General features: G+C 38.5%; 1 protein-coding gene across 10 annotated transcripts in view; it reads left to right on the top strand.

The window, feature by feature from the left end:
- Window positions 1-19,023, top strand: part of GSAP (gamma-secretase activating protein) — a 167,679-nt gene that overhangs the window by 55,083 nt on the left and 93,573 nt on the right. For 9 of the 10 annotated variants that reach the window (XM_081282794.1, XM_081282792.1, XM_081282797.1 and 6 more), the window contains 7 exons: window positions 246-323; window positions 4,401-4,493; window positions 4,606-4,823; window positions 7,131-7,200; window positions 7,742-7,824; window positions 11,363-11,416; window positions 18,755-18,883. In XM_081282794.1, the coding sequence (XP_081138920.1) occupies window positions 246-323; window positions 4,401-4,493; window positions 4,606-4,823; window positions 7,131-7,200; window positions 7,742-7,824; window positions 11,363-11,416; window positions 18,755-18,883 (725 nt within the window). The remainder of the gene's footprint in view (window positions 1-245; window positions 324-4,400; window positions 4,494-4,605; window positions 4,824-7,130; window positions 7,201-7,741; window positions 7,825-11,362; window positions 11,417-18,754; window positions 18,884-19,023) is intronic. The other variant, XM_081282796.1, reaches the window with a different exon arrangement.

The following is a 19,023-nucleotide window of genomic DNA, read 5'->3' on the forward strand; positions in this document are numbered from 1 at the left end:
CACCTCTTATGACCTAAGGTTACATAGGAGCTGAAAGCAACCAGTAGATTGTGCCTGCACTCAGACGATCCACCTTAATGCAGGCTCCCATGAGAATGAGGGACCCCATGAGATGGAGAAGTCATAAGGTGCTCGCTCTACCAGATTCAGTCATTTCTCTGGTTACTGAAATTGAGAGTGTTACCTAGAGTCACTGTCTTAAGTACAGTTCCAGTTGTTTCTGACATTCCTTCTCTGGCTTCCAGGATACAGCAAGACCTTCACTGCTGCTCTTGGGAGTGCTGGCTCACACGGGACACAAGGCATTACTTTCCTCAATCTTGGTGGGTGATGAGGAGATGTTCTCTCTCTGTTCTGACCTCCCAGTACATGCTATGCCTCAGCTTTCACGGTCCTATTTTCTTCTCTCTGCACCTCATTTTCTCATCCTCTTTGAGACTCGGCTTGTGATGACAGTCACCAATCCTCTTGACATCTGATGGGAGAAGGTTTTCTCTGAAACACACCCTTCCATTTGACTCCATTAGCTTTCGTGGTGGGAGTGTATATTCCCCCTTTAGAAAACGTAGGCTCTGAGCTTATGCTTTTGGTAGCAGTCCTTAGAACATGTGTTAGTGTTGATGTATGATGACCTTGGATAACACATTCCCTAACAGCTTATGAAAAGTAATACATCATCTTGACCCAAAAGGTCAGGGCCTTTTAGGAATTGTCCATTCCCTTTTGCTATTTATGATAAGGCTTATGGGTTCCATTCACGACCAGCTTAAAGTGAGTTGTTTTCATTGAGGAAATATGGCGATGGGAACCAGATGAATGTTAAACTTGGGAGTATTAGGGGACTCTAATGGTGTTTATTATATTTCCCTATTGAAAGGTGCTTTTCTAGGCCAATTGGAATGTGGACACAGAGTTTTTAGTATAAGAAGTATGAAATAGTTACTTGCCTACATATGGGAAATGGCACAATATTTATTTATAGATTGCATTCTATTAGTTTATGGTATTAATAACTCTTATTTTATGATTTACTTTTACATATGTGAAGTGTGTCAGTCACTTTGAGGTCAGTGAGTTTTTGTACATTTGACTTGGTAGTATTAGAACTTGAAATATATTACAAAAGATACTTTCATGTAATTGTGTTAGGTAACAGTAAAGGAACAACTTATAGAAAGTATTCCATTTACAAGCAATGGCAAAATATTTAAAGAAGGAAAGCTTCAGTTTGAGAGCATAGGATTCCTTGATATCCTTCCCCATCCCTGACCTCTGCTCCATCTGCTGTCATGACAAAGGTTTAGATAAGTACAAAGTGAGGGGACTGAAAGAAGTAAGAACCCATAAATGTTAAGTGCATACAAAGACCGTTTTTTTTTAACTACTTTATTATATTGTAATGTTGGGGGATTGAACCCAGGGCCTTACACATGTTAGGCAAACATTCTACACCTGTGCTATATTCCTCAGTCCCTAAGATTTTTTTTTTGAATGATATTATTGATGAAGTTAAGTATTTGATGCTAAATTGGCCAATCTGAGCAAATTTTAACATGATCTAAAACCTGCAGAGAATGGCCTTAGAGAGGCCTGGCTCCACTGCTTCCTGTGACAGGGAGAGAAGTATAAGGCTCCTGCGTCTGGGACCTGAGTCTTACTAGAGTGCTGAGTCAGCACGCCCAAGAGTGGTGTGGGAAACATCCCGCAAAAATAACCTAGCATTTTATGAGAGCAAGGGTTTCTTTCTCTTTTTTCCTCCTGGAGCTGAAAGCAACCAGTAGATTGTGCCTGCACTCAGACGATCCACCTTAATGCAGGCTCCCATGAGAATGAGGGCCCCCATGAGATGGAGAAGTCATAAGGTGCTCGCTCTACCAGATTCAGTCATTTCTCTGGTTACTGAAATTGAGAGTGTTACCTAGAGTCACTGTCTTAAGTACAGTTCCAGTTGTTTCTGACATTCCTTCTCTGGCTTCCAGGATACAGCAAGACCTTCACTGCTGCTCTTGGGAGTGCTGGCTCACACGGGACTTGGAAAGGGCAAGGCAGGATTTAATTTATGATCTTCAGAGTGTACAGAGGGCAGGAATACTAGAGCTTTGTAAAAACAGGCTGTTTTGACATAAGTTCTCTCTCCTGGAGCACATTTTGGTTTATAGGCACCAAACTGTACCCAAGACTTAAACTCTTTTAGAGGGGATTTTAATACAACAGTAGTACTTGTTTGAGGGATATATGTTTTGCTATTAGTTGCTGATAATTTCTATGTAACATTACCCAGTTAAAATGTGTCTTCTACTGATTGAAATATTAAAGAAATATTAAGATTTAACAAATTTCCATGAGCCTTAAACATATCTACATAAGAGCTATGCTTAAAAATACAAAAGCTAGTCTGGTGCAGTGGCACACGCCTATAATCCTGGTGACTTAGGAGGCTGAGACAGGAGATCACAAGTTCAAAGCCAGTCTTAGCAACTTAGCAAGGCCCTAAGCAGCTTAGTGAGACCCTGTCTCTAAATAAAATATACAAAAAGGGACTGGGGATGTGGTTCAGTGGTTAAGTGCCCTCGGGTTTAATTCCTAGTATAAAACAAACACATAAGTCTCAAATTTAAGAACAATTTTTAAAAAGCTATTATTTAATGAATACTAGAAGCTAACTATTTTACTTAAATTATTTTGGTCCTTGTTACAATTCTGCCTAGTGAGGGTATCCCCATTTTACAGATAATGAAACCAAAGCTGGAAAGGGTGAGATGTGTGATTGGACTTCTTTCATTGTTCCTCACGAGGGATACTAGGTCAGTTTCTCATTGCTGCTGTAATATACCACAAACTGAGGGCTTAAACAACCCAGACATTGCCTTGAACCTCTGGAGGTCAGAAGTCCAGAATGAGAGCTGAGGAGCTGAAATCAAGGCATGGCAGGAATGGATCCCTCTGGGGACTCCAAGAAGAATTTGTTCCTTGCCTCCTCCAGCATCTCAACTGCATCACTCCGATTGCTCTGTCACTATGTGATCCTCTTCTCCTCCATAGTCCAGTCTCGTTCTGCCTCCCTCTTATGAGGACTTTTGTGATCATGTTGGGTCCGATATTGGTACTCTCCCCATCTCAAGATCCTGATCATATCTGCAAGGTCCCTTCCATCACAGAAGCTACAATAGTCACAGGCTCTGGAAATTAGCATATGAATACTCCTAGGGGTCATCTTTCCACTTACCACAGGTCCTACCAACATTTTTGAAGAGAGAATCATTCTTTGGGTGAGACTGTCCTGCACAGTGAGGATTGAACACCCCTGGGCACCACTCAACAAATACCAGGAGGAATCCCCCACCCTATCCTAATGATGGTGATAACTCCAAATAATACATTTTTAAATGTCCCTGCCCCAGGGACCTTGTACCATCTTAATTGCCTAAACCCTTTCCACTACGCTTCACTAGGTTATTTCTGGTGTTTTTCCAACTGAAATGTTGACACGATAGTAAGATTATTAGCATATGTGTGAAGCACTTTAACTTCACTCAGTCCATGTGAAAGGACACTTACCTGATTGGTTTATACTCTTTCCTTTCCACAGAATGCTTTCTATGCCACTGGTTAGTATAGGTTTCTTTTCTTCTTTGAGAAAGAAATGTAGCTAACTCAAAATTGAAAATTTTCTCCTATATGAAATTCACTAGTACCACACAAATTTATTTTTTTTAAGATCCTAGAAAAGTTATTGACAAGGGCTCCTTCCACCCTCCCATTCTCCAGAAACCTATATTTATACTATGTTTCAATCTGGGTAAAAATGTTCTGGCTACACAAATATCTAGCAAAGGAACCACTAAGTTATGAATTCTAAGCAACTAGCTATGCAAAGAAACAAATTAGTACTTCAAAAATGTCAGGATGCCATAGAGATCACCTTGATGAGTATCATGGTTTCTTTATACAAGATGGTGGTGACGACCAGGAGTGACAAAGATGGGAAACTAAACTGCAGAGCTCTCCCAGCCTGACTATGGAGAAAATCCCATTATAAGCTATTCCCAACTTGTCAGATTGAGGAATGATTCATGTTGCTTGATAATTTTGATTCTAGTTTCCTCTGAGAGATCATTTAGATTGAAATAAAACCATGCATGACTTGGAACAAAACTATAGGTATAAACTTAGATAACCAATGCTAAATGTCTGAAGATAATTCGCCACAGATAGAAAAAAAGGAGACCTGGTTAGTCCTATGAAATAAACTAGCATCAGACAACTTGTTATTACATGGTAAAACCTTTTGTGTTTTGAGAGGTTCATTGAAAAATTGGGATAATGTAGAGTTCTGGGCCTTATGTGAACCTGCACAGGTTTTACCACTTATAGGTGATTTGAATCTTTGTCTTTTACAGAACGTTATGTGGCTGTTTACTTACCTGGTCATTTCTTTCATTTACTTAACATTCAACATCCAGACTTGATCTGCCACAGTCTATTTCTGACAGGTAGGGATAGTATTTTCTCCCATGAATGTGGTTCGTTTGGATTTGTTTTGACTTTAGTATCTATGTTTGAGTGTGAGAAGTTTCCTTTATCTGCTGACTTTTTTTTTTCCAGAAAATAACAAAACAAATGATACGCTACCTCATAGTTCTTTCCAGTCCCTGTCAGGATCCCTGGTACTGGATTGGTATTCTGGAAGGCTCTACAGAGCATTCTTTGACCAGTCCTATTTATTGCGGTTCCTATGGAACACCTCCCTAGATTGTGAGAAGATGGCTATATTGCACTGTGTGCTCTCTTGTGGACAAGATTCACAGTTCCTGGAAGGCCAGGTAAGAACATGGTAAATAGACAACACCAAAAGTATTTATTTGATAGTTTAAAAAAATGGAAGTTATTTTTACTTGTTAATAGTTAAGTGAGGATTATGGCCGATGTTGTGACTTGAACATATTCTTCCTTTGTATTTCCTTTTCATGGATCTCTACCAGACCTCCGACTATGAGGGTGTATCTGTTCTTTTGAGTAAAGTAACCACCTGCCACCTACATCCATGATTATACTTTTTTTTTGATTGTTCAAAACATTACAGAGCTCATGATATATCATCTTTCGTACATTAGACTCAATTGGGTTTTGAACTCCCATTTTTACCCCAAATACAGATTGCAGAATCACAACTGTTACATACTCACATTATTACATAATGGCATTTTAGTGACTGTAGTATTCTGCTACCTTTCCTATCCATGATTTTACTTTTTGCAATTTCAGTTATCCAAAATTAACTGTGGTCTGAAAATAATAAATGGAAAGTTTCAGAAATAAACAATTCATAAGTTTTAAACAGTGGTGTTCCAAGTAGTGAAATGAAACCTCACACTGTCCTGCTTGGGGTTATGAATCATCCCTTTTTTTAGTGTATCCATGCTGTATATGCTACCTGCTCATTAGTCACTTAATAACTCTCTCGATCATCATATCCATGGTTGCAGTGTTGATAGTGCTTGTTTTCAAGTAATCCTTATTTTACTTAATGGCCTCAAAGCATAATAATAATGATACTAGCAATTCAAATATGCTTAAGAAACCTCTAAATACTTAACTGAAAGTTCTTAATGAGAGAAGAAAAATCATAAACTAACATTGCCAACGTTTCAGAATAAGGTTTCAAGCATCCACTGGGGGGGGGGGGTTAGAACATATTTATTCCCTGAAGATAAGGAGAAACTATTGCACTCTTTTCCACATTGTGAATGAATGTTTAACTACATCAGTAATTTTCGAATTAAGTGCTCAGTAAATAATGAGTTTCTTAAACTTCTACTTTTTTCCTGGTTTATATTTGTCATAAATATATTGTCAGAAGGGCTAAATTTGGTGGTGGATATTTATTGCATTTTTAATGATGATAGCTTCCATTTATGTTTTATGTTATAGTTTGCAAAACACTTCCACACCTTCTCTGTGATTTAATTTTCTTTTCTTTCTTTCTTTCTTTTTTTTTTTTTTTTTTTTTTTTTGTGGTGCTGGGGATTGAATCCAGGTCCTTGAGCAAGTAAGACAGGCAGCTGAGCCATATCCCTAGCCCTCTGTAATTTAATTTTTACAGCTAGGCTGTGAAGTCAGAAATCTTATCAGATTTGGCTGGGACTAATAGGTTGCTGATTAACTGGGGAAAAATACAATAGACATTTAAGTTTAACCTAAAACATATAAAGGTACATTTATTCACCTATCTTTTAATGTATATTAAGGTCCTTTCTATGTAATTTAGCTTATTGGAATTCAAAGTCATTTTTTTTTTGCACAAAACTCCCAATAATGTACATTTCTGACTCCCTATTACTTTCTGGAAAAAAATTTATTTCTAAGGAGATCCATAATTTAAGAACATTTCCAAAGTAGTCTGTATATTAGGCATTTTTTTTACCCAATCTTACGTAGTTGTCTCATTTATACCTAGTTTTAAAATAAACATCTGAGAGACATGCCTTTGAGTCTTTCCAAAGCATTCAACTTTTATCAACCCAACAATACTCTTTGCACTATATTTCATTTGTCCGTAGTAAATTTTATTAAGTTACCTAGTTGTGAAAATAAGTAAAACTGGCATAAATAAGTTTGGAATAAAACAACATGTTGGTAGGAGCGGAAATGTGAGTGTGCACTAGGACCAGGCAACCCTCAGGAGACATTCTTCCAGCAGGTGAGGGTAGCTGTGGAGATTGACAGACAGGTGCTGCCTCCAAGCCTGGTGGTGGTTTTGCTTCCTTTGTTTCTGTATCTCAGAGCTCTCCCCACTGGTGCCTTGCATGATGTGATCCATTCTAGCAAAACCAGCAAACCTTCATTGGCACTGAAGAAGGTTTATTTGGATCCCAGTCAAGGGCATTTATTTTAAAAATGTATAAAAAGAGGTCTCATTTATAATACTGTTTCACCCAGCCAGAATTAATATTATTACATATCTTAAAAAATAGTGTAGAAGTGAATGTATTCCTAGGTAATTCCAAAACACAGAATTAAAAAGATTCATTTATATAGTATATAAACACAGGTATATGTACATTTGTACTTTGGTTGTGGGGATGGCGTGCATATTTAAATACCAACAGAGTTCTGTTCTCTTCTTAAAGATTATTCAATGGATTTCTGAGAATGTCTCTGCCTGCCATTCATTTGACCTCATTCAGGAATTTATAATTGGTAAGAGATGCTGATTTTGCACGTTATGTCGAATACTTGACCCTTTTGCTTGAGGGAAAGCAATAAATTGATAATGAATGCCTCAATCTGTCAAAATGCTGCCTAGGAACATTAAAAAAAAACTATTGCAGTCAGCAGCTAATTAAATTTCATTCTCTTGTGGTTTTTGAGAAGCTGTGGCTTTTCAGACACAGATAAGATATAAGATAGGATTTTGATTTTGTGACCTTATTAGTGATTTTGAAAAAAATAAAATCTTTCTTAGCCCAGTTTTATGTTGTCTGGCTCTGTATAAAGTGGTGTAGTATCATTTAAGTAGAGGTAGTAGCAAATTTTTTAAAAAAATTGAAATTATTCTCATTGTTAAAAGCAGAACTTAAACATTTTAGTCTATAGATAAAATCACAATGGTTAACCTTTTAAGCATGATAAATAAAGCAGTGGAAACTTTGGTTGGTTTGCTTGATTTGGTTGAATTATAATGTAGATTTCCTTATTCTTATTAAATCATGTCTCTTTTCTCTTTGAAAAATCTATTCAGCTTCTTCTTATTGGAGCATATATGCAAAGACAAGTAATGTGGACACAATTTTGCCATATTCTTCAGTGCTCACCTGGAATACAGTAAGTTAATACTTTGTATGCAATTAAACTTGATATACAGTGTGGGTCAGTTGTAGGACATCCCTGTTATAGCAGCCAAGGTTATTTCATTTCTGTTTTGACTGATGAGGAATTGAGTTGGAATTTTATGGCAGAAAAGTTTAGCCTTCCTAATCTGAAAATCTGAAATTTGAAATGCTCCAAAATTGATAAAACTTTTTTTTTTTTGTATCGAGAATTAAACCCAGGGATGCTTAACCACTGAGCCACATCCCCAGCACCCCCTTTCTCCTTTTTGTATTTTATTTAGAGACTGGGTCTCAAAGAGTTGCTTAGAGCCTCACTAAATTGTTGAGGCTGGCTTTGAACTTGTGATCCTCCTGCCTCAGCCTCCTGAGCCTCTGGGATTACAGGTGTACACCACCACACCCACCCCCAAATCTAAAACTTTTGACACCATGAGTGTCAACAGATGCCACAGCTGACCTCAAATGATGAGTTACAGTGGAAACATAGGTAAAATATTGCATACAACTGCCCTCAGGCTATGTACCTAAGGAGTTTATAGGAAATATAAATGAATCTCATGTTTAGATTTAGGTCCCATACCTAAGACATTTCATTATGTATGTGCAAATATTCCAAAATACGAAAAAATCCAAAATCCAAACTATTTCTCATCCCAAGCATTTTGGGTAAAGGATGCTCAATGTAGAGTGAATCCCTGTCCTTGGCCAAAAGTATTTATATAAAGCAGGAGAAGTAAAGGAGAGAGTACAGGATATTTGTTACTTTTCATACTGCCAGGCAGGACTAAACCTCAAATGTAGTATTTTTTATAAAATGGTATTTTTAGTTTTTTATTGCCTTGAGTAGATTAATGTATTAGGTTTTTTATAAATGAGAAATGGCCAGACCCCTGCAGTTAGACTTGGTAGATTAGGATCTTCATGACCTCTTTGTCCAGTCACAATAATTGCTCAAGCTTCCAGATCAGTAAAAGTCTTGAAATTGTAAGTAAACACGCTCTATTCAACATTTTCTTCCTTTGATCTTGGCTCTTTGCTTTTAAATTCGGAAGTGTTCCCCTGAAACATGATTCATTTTCTCTTGAATGTGGTGCAGTAAACTGAGCCTTATTAGATCAGCAGATGAAAATGCATAGCTTGTGCCTGAAAAAGGTTCTGCCTCTTTGCCTTTCATTAGATGTTGGAACTACATGCTCAGTCTTGAGGCAGAAGTCGTATCAAAAAGGTATTTAGAAAAATAAATTTGATTTAGGTAACACAGACACAGGAAAATAAGTCCTAGAGTAAATTGTGACACTTTCATTTTGTGTTTAGACTGCATCTTAATATAGTCCTTAACAAAGACATATCATGTGTTTGATTAATTTCTAAACTTCGGATAAGCACAATGGTAGTGTTTTGCTGAAGGCCCCTTCTTCTTTGACCTTTGCAGTTAGTAGATTTTCATGCTTCACTGTAGAATTATGAGGGGAAAACCTGCGCTTGCCCCTCCTCCAGGCACCCATGTTTTTCTTGAAGAAGACTTGTGAATGTACATGCAGACTCTGTGGTTTGGTGGCAGGAAGTCTGCAGGTTACAATACTCTGAGGTCAGGAAATGCACACAGCAGCTCCCCTCCCTTATCACCCACTGCTTTTATGTCCTGTGTTCAAAGTGTTCAGAAGGCAGGGCTGGGACCACTGTTCCCAGCATTGTACTGAAAGACAGAGCACGTTTTAATTGAACGTTGTGTGGGGATGTCATCCTGAAGGGACATACTTTACTTCTGCATTTGTTAACACTCTATGGGACACAGAGGCCATTGTGAACATATGCAGAGTGACATCAGGAAGTCCCACATCGAACAACAATGAAAAGAAACCACCAGTTATCACCTACAAGTACCAGGCTTATTTTGGGGTTTACCATGTTGCTTTAAAACTTCTTGTGGTTGGAGTAGATTATCTTAAAGGTCTCTTCTCATCATGAAGTTCTATGAATTTATGCTTATCTTTAGCAGTGATGTAAATAATTTACTGTCCCCTTCTCTGACTAGCAAATGTTCTTTTTTTCAAATTAACATGTATTAATTGTACAAATTAGCAGGTTTTCCTGTATTCTCCTATCCATGTATTGATCAGCATTGGTAAAATTCACCTTCCCTTTTCTTCTGTTTCCTCCCCTGGCTCCTTCCTAATCGTTAATAGTCCCACTTCAGGTCATCTTTGCAAATGTTCTTAATGCTACAACCTTAATTAAAAAAAAACTTGCCACAGTAGAAAAATATTAATTTCAAGCTTCTGAATTGAGACAACTGACTTATATATATATATATATATTTTTTTTTTTTAAGATACTAGAAAATATGGTACTCCTACATGTAGATAATCTTGAATTGTGCTTTGCAAATAATTAGACCTATTTTAAAATGCTGTTGTTGTACATATTTTAAGTGCTACTCATAGCCTAGAATGGCAATTTTAATGTCGTTTTGAGGTATCCTCTGTGGTTGAGTAGTGATGAGTTAAGCTCACAATACATCTGACCACAGGCTTCATGCTGCTGTATGGAGACCTCAGTTGTTGAAATGTTCTGAAAATTTTCTCTATTGCTGTGATGCCTTGTTTTCATAGGATGTTGTATGTTAGTCAAATCCAGGTCACTTAAGCCCTAACCAAAGACCAGTTCCTAGTTTTACATAGCTCCTCCTAAACTGTCTCTTGCGGGAATCTGAAATGACAAGATGAGAGGCTAATTACACAGCTACCACAGAGACATAGTTTTTCAAAATAACAATGAATAAAGAGCAATTTTTGATATTCATTCTTTCAGTGACTGTTTTAATGCTCACTGATTAGCAAAATGTTGTCATTTGAACTTTCTGGTATGAATTGCTTACCTTTTAGCCTGACCATGGTACTATAGAAATTTTTTATGGGGAGTTCTTATCTCTGGAATCATGGTAGATAATGAGGTGCACAAACATTTTCCATTTGAATGTTAGAATCCTATTAATTTTGGTTCCTTTTGTGAGGCAGGGGCCAACTATAATACACACAAATGAAAGAGAAGAAAAGGGAAGAAAGTGCAAATGATGGAACATTTCCCTTTTATTACATTTGATGGTGCAAATATAATTCACCTGATTTGTTCTTAAATAGAAATTTGTAAAAAAATATATTTGCTCTATTTTTTTTTCATAGTGATTTGTTTCTTTAGAGACCCTGCCAATTAGTGATTAAACAATATTTCAGCCAGGTACAGTAGCATGCCCCTGTGGCTCAGCTACTCATAAGGTGACTTGAAAACCAGCTTGGGCATGCAGTGAGCTACTGTCTCAAAAAAAAAAAAATTTTTTTTTCCCTCTTTTTAAGGCAAGCAATAGGCCATGTTATATACCCCAGACTTTATTTAAAGTAGAGGTTCACAAACTGGAAACTTTTCTCAGCTGCTGTCTATGCAGAAAACACTTCCTGATGACTTGAGTTTGTAGCAGTTGATATGTTGAGCAGGATTTTTTTTTTTTTGGTGTGTGTGTTTTTCCTCCATAGGAAATTCCTGGAATAACCCTTGTGACGGAAGAGATTGAATTGCCTCTCATGAAGGTAAGGCACTTCCGCTGAGGGATGAAAGCACAGATGTGCATGACTGAACCTTTGCTGCCCCCAGTAATGGTGGTTCTAAAAGGGACTGCATCATGGCAGGGGAGGATGGGGCGGGGGTGGGGGGAAAGGGGCAGGTTTGGTTCCCTGGAGAATCCTTCCATAGAGGTTGAGTAGTCATTGAGTATGATGTTACACACCTCTTAGGAATGCTCTTTTGAGAGAGCAGTTTTCTGAAGATAGGCGAGAATTACAGGGTTCAGCTTAAACCATATACAACTAATACTTGCCATAGTGCCTCAAACCGGTTCTTACTGGAGTTCCTGTAAATTATCTTCAGAGAACCAGGGAATTGTTTTTTATTTTTTTCATGGTCACTCCAAAATGTAAGCACACAGTTATCCATCTTAGAATCATTAAATGACCTGGGCTGGGATTATCTATGGCCTTTGCATTGATCTGCAGGGCTCAGTCAAGCTCTGCATACCTCCTTCCTGTGCACTGAACTGTGACTATTAGTGTCTTTGTGGTGATTTCAGAGTAAAATGGGAGGAGCGGCTGGTGTGAGTAGAAAAGAATATGTATGTAGTTTAAAACTGGGGAGTCTTTTAATAGTTTCCTTGAAGTTCCTCTGTTGTTCCTGGCATTGCCTCCTGGTAATTATAGCTTGGTGCGGACTGGGAAATCTCAGCTTTTTGGCAGCAGGCAGCTCAGTGGGCTGCTGCCTTTTATTTACATTTGACTCTTTTGGATCCATGAGGGGCAGGCCAGGTCCCTGCAGCTGTGGGAGGCCGGGGTCATCTGAGGGTCTAGTGATGCACCAATGGCAAGAGAGAGCAGACGGGAGCTAGTTCAGTGGTTCTAGGTTTTGGTTCTAAAAAGAGTCCCTGAAAGAGAGACTGACCAGCTGTCTCTAGGTGGAAGCGTAGGATGACTGTGAAGTCCTACTAATGTAGGAAGATGAAGGGAAAGAAAGATTTCATGAATAGTTTTGAAAGGTGTGTTAAGAGACGCCATCCTTTTATTTCATTGTTTCTGTCTTTACCAGTAGTCTTACCAAACCCATATGGTGTTTAACGTACAATTAGTGAAGAAAATTTTAGGGGAAAAAAGGTGTCACCCACAATTCTACAATTTCTAGCATATCAATTGTTGCCGGCCCCTCATTTCCTCTTGGCCTTTGCCTTAGGCATGCCTATTTTACCTGGTAGTAATGGTGACCCAGAGACATTTGATAAACACAGCAGATTATCACATATCATAAACATTTTTCACATTACTACATAAACTTATGATTTCTAATATATCTTAATTCATTTTTAATTTATTCCCCTAAAATTAAATACCAGGACTCTCATTGGGTAAAAGACTATGATAATTTTTATAGTTTTTGATTCTTATTGGCAAATTAATATTCAACAAAAATTGTAATAATTTACACCATCACAAAGGATTTGTGAATTTATCAGTTGGATAGTAACCTTATCAACATTGTGCATTTTCATTTAAACTAAGTAGAAAAGAGTAATGGGAAGGTCCTCTTAAGATTTTTTACTCATTGTCTTATTCCACACCCCCCACCCCTCCAGCAGAGTTGGGGATTGAACTCAGGGCCCTGTGTGTGCTAGGCAAGCACTCCACCAATGAGCCACATCCCCATCCCTTCATTGGCTTGTTCTAAGAATAATATTTGACTTTGCTTAGAAACAGAGTAACTTATTTTTACACACTCTAGCAGATTTCTGTGTGTGTATATAAAATGATTTTTGTGTTCTGTTTTTTTCCTCCATTGACATTCCTCTCTCTTCCCTTTATTCTCCTTTCGCCCATAATCTTTAGCATTTGAGTCTGCAGAGAGTGGTTTCTCATTGCACATTCCCACATATGCTTGGGAGCTCTTTGGTTTATTCACAAGCTAGTAGTTTCCTGGGACAAGTTTGAAGAACTGTAGATCTGTTACCATCCTTCTTACCAGACATAATCCATCAGGGAAGGCAGAGGTACACTGTTGGGACTTCATTGGGTGCAGGAGATGATGAAGTGGCTTTGGTGTGCCTAGCTGCCTCCACTCCCACCCCAGTTACTAGTGTGCAAGGCTAATCAGTACCTTCAGGTTCACGGAAGGCCTGGCCCTGAGGGCTCCCATTTCTTCTCCCTCTGTATTTGCATAATGCCACTCACTGTAGCTGCTGCTTTTATCTTTGACCTACTTTTACCTACCCCGGTCTCAGCTTAATTACACTGTGATGGACTGTGGCAGAGGCACCTGCTGTCCTCCGCCCCTGCCTCTCCAACCCCAGTTCTGTGTCCATTCTTGCCCTGGCTACCTGGTAGGAGTTGTCTCTGAATGCCATGACCTGAATCACAAGTTACCTTTGGGATAGGTTTTTTTTTTTTTTTTTTTTTTTTTGAATTTTTTAATCTTTATTTTTTAGTTTTCGGCGGGCACAACATCTTTGTTTGTATGTGGTGCTGAGAATCGAACCCGGGCCGCATGCATGCCAGGCGAGCGCGCTACCACTTGAGCCACATCCCCAGCCCTGGGATAGGTTCTTACACCAGAATCCCAGTGAGGCCCAAGGGCCCTATTTTGTTCAACTGACTGGACTTCTACTTTCCTTAGTGTAAAGGGTCAAAGGAGGAAAGGGCTAAGGGAAACTAGATGTGTGTTTTCCTCCTGCTCCTTTTGCAAATAATTTTAGTGAGAAGTAGAGTACTTTACAAATATTTTAATATGTTGGTATGGTCTAAATGCTTGTGACCTTCTGAATTCCTATGTTAAAGTCCTCATCCACAAAGGCCCTGGTTTTAGGAGGTGGAACCTTTAGGAGGTGATTAAGTCTGAGGGAAGTGTCCTCAGGATTGAGGTTAGTACCCTGTTAAAAGAGACACTGAGGAGCTAGCTTGTTCCTTCTGCCATATGATTTTTGTAGTGGAAACACAGCTGACTAGGACAGGACCACTCATCAGACACCAGATCTGCCAACGCCTTGATATTTGGACCCCCTAGTCTCAAGAACTAGTCTCAAGAAGTAAATGTCTGTAGTTTATAAGTCACCAGTTTATGTATTTCCACATTGTAGAAGATAAACCAGTTAAACTAGAAGATTGTCATCCGAAAGACAAGATTCTCTCATTTTATAAATGGTTTGTAAAATATTAAGCAAGGTCCATGCTGTAAATAAAATGTAACAAAGAGAGACTTTCCTAAGAATGATTTTATCCTTTTGTGAGCTGTGGGCTGCTCTAGGGAACTAGCGACATTCATAAGAAGCCAAAAACTGCCCTTGATTTTATGGTGAAAAGAGAAACCATTAAAACTAGTCAACCACAGGAAGCATGTAATGATTTAAAAAAGAGAACAATAACTTACTCAAATATAAAAAGAGTGTGCTACAAATGGACATAATGGGGTATTTTTACCAAAATATATATTTTTTTAAATTGGACACTTTTAATGTATTTGATCACTTGTAGAGATTACCAGCTACCTGACCCAGAAATTGGGAAGACCAGAGAGATTTAAAGGGCCTTCTAACCTATGGCCACCCAGAGGTGAGGGGGGTTACTGCAAGTGTCAATCAGGGGTCTATAGTTCCTGAGCATCTGGGAAGACTGGTTGATACCTGGGATGTTCTCCATCCAGAAGGTTGTTTGTGTGTTTCTTCACTTAAAAAGTGAAAACTGAAACAGTTTAAAAGCTGTTTTAACTAGACAGAACAAGAGAATAATTAATTGCTTAGTGAAGCACACTTTATTTTCCTTGACCCTCTGAAATTCAGACAGATAGCACCCCTTACAGATTTGTTAAGTGATCCCAAGTAGCAGCATAATCACAATGCTATCTTTCACAATTTTTAAAAATTAGAATCATTGCAAAAGGTAGTATGTCAGAAGTGTCAGGTGGTCACATGGGAAACACTGATTTTTTTCCCCCCACAGTTCAGTCCACACATTTTTTTTTCTGGGACAATGAGTTGTAGTGAATTCAGTTAATATCATAAACCATAATTTTATGATGCTACAAAAAACATTACTTTTTGGAAACAGAGCCTCTGGTTGGTGATCTCATTCCTATCATTTCTGGGAGACGGGGATATAGTCAGACTAATTCTTTGCTGATAAAATTCAGGAACAGACTGTGGATCAAGGAATCTTGTTTTTGTTCCTCTTGTGTCAGCCTTAATTTTTAAGGTCAAGAGGAAGGCTTTCTCAGGGGATATGCTCTGAGAGAGCCAAATGTGAGATGGAATAGTTTAGAGCCATATTTAGTGATTGCATTAAAGAAAAACCCAGCCCATTAAAAAAAAAATGGCTAAACCACCCCGATGGGCAAGGGAGTGGAATTTTTTTGTTAGATACTGGAGAAGGAGGAAGTCCCAAAGGAGAAGGAGACCTTGAATTTGCAGTTCTCTCAGTGGGCAGCCTCAGGAGTTCTAGTTGTTTGTGCCTGTTTAAAGTACCTTAGTTTAGTATGGTCTCTTACTAATTTACGTCCCTATAGACATTTCTCTGCCTTTGATTCTGTCTATGCTGGAGGTGGTGGGTTGCTGTTGTTTCTCTGGCTGTAACTAAAAGCTGATTCTGAGATGAGATCCACTGAAGAGCCAAATTGGTCTGGCACTTTAGCTCTGCTAGTTGAGTCCTGGCACAGAGGGAAGGGTTCTCTCTGAGTTGGCCACCTCCCCTAAGACTTGTGCTAAGAATCAGCAGAAGTAGGATCAAAGCCAGGGGACTTTGTAAAAATGAAAGGCAGATGTTTATTCCTGACAGTAGTTTGCAGATGAGCCAGTACCATGGGGCTTTTTTGTTTTGTTTTATTTTTTTTTTTTTGGATCTGTTGGCAATTCAAATTAAAAATGGGAAACAGTTGTTAATATAAAACATGGGCGCTTTTGATTAATTAATAGTTGTGATGGGCTGCATTTGGTAATCATTTCAAGTCATCTTATGAGAACAAATGAGATTATTTCTGAAGAAGAGACTTGGAATAATTTCCCTGTTTTCCAAATCAAAAGTTAAGGTTCCCTTTTGTGCAGGAAAGTGCTCCTGGGTCATTTCTTGAGAATCTCATTGCTTCTAGTACCAGTCTTCCGGGAGGAGCTAAATTCATAGGTATTTTCCATATAAATCATTTCTGTGTGTTTTAAAACAGTAAGCGTTCTTTTCATGCGGTTGGTGATGTGCTTCTTGAACTATTGCCATTGTTACAGGACTAGGCACTGTCTTTCAATTCAGTGATCTCCACATTTTTATAACTTAAAAGAAATTGCATCATTTACTTAGTAGATACCAAACAGTGGCATATGTATTGATTCTTTTTTTCCTTTGTATTCTCCTAATTTCTGTAAGACATTGTAGTTATTGTAATAGAGCAGTGACATCTCTGAAAGATCATAAGTTCCACATGAAAATATTTCTGGGGCCTTTTGGCTATCAATATTTCTTACTTACATGTAAATTTTAATTTTTGTCTTAAGTTCAGATCCCTTTCCTTTTAACTCCAAGGTTTTGGACATTTTAGGCCATGGATTTCTTTGAGATATGGCACAAGGTATAGACTCTCTCCCCAGAAGAGTGTTCATTCAAGCACTCGGACTCCATTTTTACACACAACCAGTGGGTGCTCAGCTGCTTGCAGCCTATCCATGGACTTGTCCAGAATTCTGTTTCATTAGTTTATTCTTGGGTGACACAGATTCTGAGGAAAGGAATTTTTTTTTTTTAATGGTGTGAGAAGGAAGGTAAGGGGGAGTGTGAGTAGAGTCTTCTGACAGCAGGACAGCTTTTGGCCTGAGGGGATGAGGCCGGAAAACAGGTAGAAGGCACTAAGTGTCTTGCCTCCCTTCTGGGCAAGGTCAGAATGAATGCCATCATGGGCCTGGTGGCAAAGCAGGCAGGCTTAGTAGCCCAAGTTACCACTAGGTGTCACCACAACACCATCAAGGTTTCTGCTTTTGGCACCAATGTGCCTGAGTCCAGATGTAGGAAGCAACAAAGCTGCAGTGACCTCCAGTTAGGCACTTCATCCTGCCAAAGGCCCATAGGATTTGTCCTACGTATTTTTTCAATACTGAGAAGAAACAAAGGGTGGATAAAGGCACATTTGTTATAAATAAATAAAAGGCGAGCAAGGTGGGTCAAGTGAGGAGTCAGCCTTGACTTTGTGATCCTATTCCCCCCAGGAATAAATGTTTCCTTAGTTTTGGTTTTGAGATTTTGTTATTGTCTAATGTGGCTTTTGCTACACTGATTAAAGATGTTTTTTTTCTGTCTCTGAGAGGAGAGACATTGACTAAATGGGCATTTCAGGCTTCTAAACAAGATTTAAAATGTTATGTAAATCATCTTACAGATACTTCAAAATCCATTTAAAACCAACTATGACCATCCTTTCAATAAAAATTCAGATGACATGCTGTTACTTAACATTAGAGTACCTTTCTTGATTGAGGTGTAGTTTATTTAAATCCCCTTATTTTCTCGAAATTCAGCCAAGTCTATCGCCACAGTAGGCAATAGAGCATTGAATGGTCACACATGTCATCCTTGGCTGCATCAAATCTTTTATAAATGTACATTTTGGCAAGAAGGAATGTGTCATAAATCCATCTTCCTTGGGTTAAACCAATTTGTGTCAGTATCCTCCAACAGTAAAGGTGTTAGCATTGCATTTTATTGTTAAAAATAAATACACATTCTTTGTTCAGGATAGTATGATTAATAATAACTCAAAGACTTTAGAAAATCAGCTAATTCTGTTTGAGAGTATTTGACAACCGAATGTGAAGTTTGTTCATTTTATCCTTTTTTAAAAATTCTTTTTGTATTTGGATCAGTTGGCAATCCAAATCATAAGTGGGAAACAGTCCTTTCATGTAACCATTTGTACTTTTCCTTAATAGTTGTGATGGGCAGCATTTGGTAATTAAATAAACTTGGGAAAGTAAGCTTACTCTGCTTGCTCCAAATTTTGTGTACAGTCTCTGAACACAGCACTTTTGACACCACCCAAGTCATAAAATGGGTCTCTATGGAGGAAATGGCTTGCTGTGTTGAGTACAGGCTTCCCCACTAAATCAACCCAGAGAAATCTGTTTTGGGAAGTCAGCAGCAGTTCTCTCTGTTGGAAACGGGATAGGTAAGATAGAGTCTAAAGGCCAGATCTTTAGATCTGCTTTAGGATTCCTGTGGGGATCAGACTGCTGTCCTTCCTGTGAAGCATTCACTAAGAAATACTGTCACCAAGAGCTGGGGAAGTGAGGCTTGTGTAATCCTTGGTGGGTGTTTTGAGCTGCATGGCTTGTTTCTCAAACTGGCTGATGGTTTTATCTCCCACAGGTCCACAGCTTTAAGGGTTATTGGGAAAAACTGAACTCCAACCTAGACTATGTTAAGTATGCCAAGTCATACTTATGTTATAACAACAGTGTGGTCAAGAGAGAGTGGCACAACCTGATCTCTGAAGAGGTATGTGTGCGTCAAGCAGCCAACACACATGGATTAGATCACAAGGTCACTTGACGTTGATGGTTCTCAGTTGCCAAGCTGTTTAATGTCATTACTGATCTCCTGATAAGCAAGCCAAGGCACTTCTGTGATCTCTGTTC

The sequence above is a fragment of the Spermophilus citellus genome (assembly GCF_964194105.1).
Source record: "Spermophilus citellus genome assembly, chromosome: 3".
Classification (NCBI taxonomy): Eukaryota; Metazoa; Chordata; class Mammalia; order Rodentia; family Sciuridae; genus Spermophilus; species Spermophilus citellus.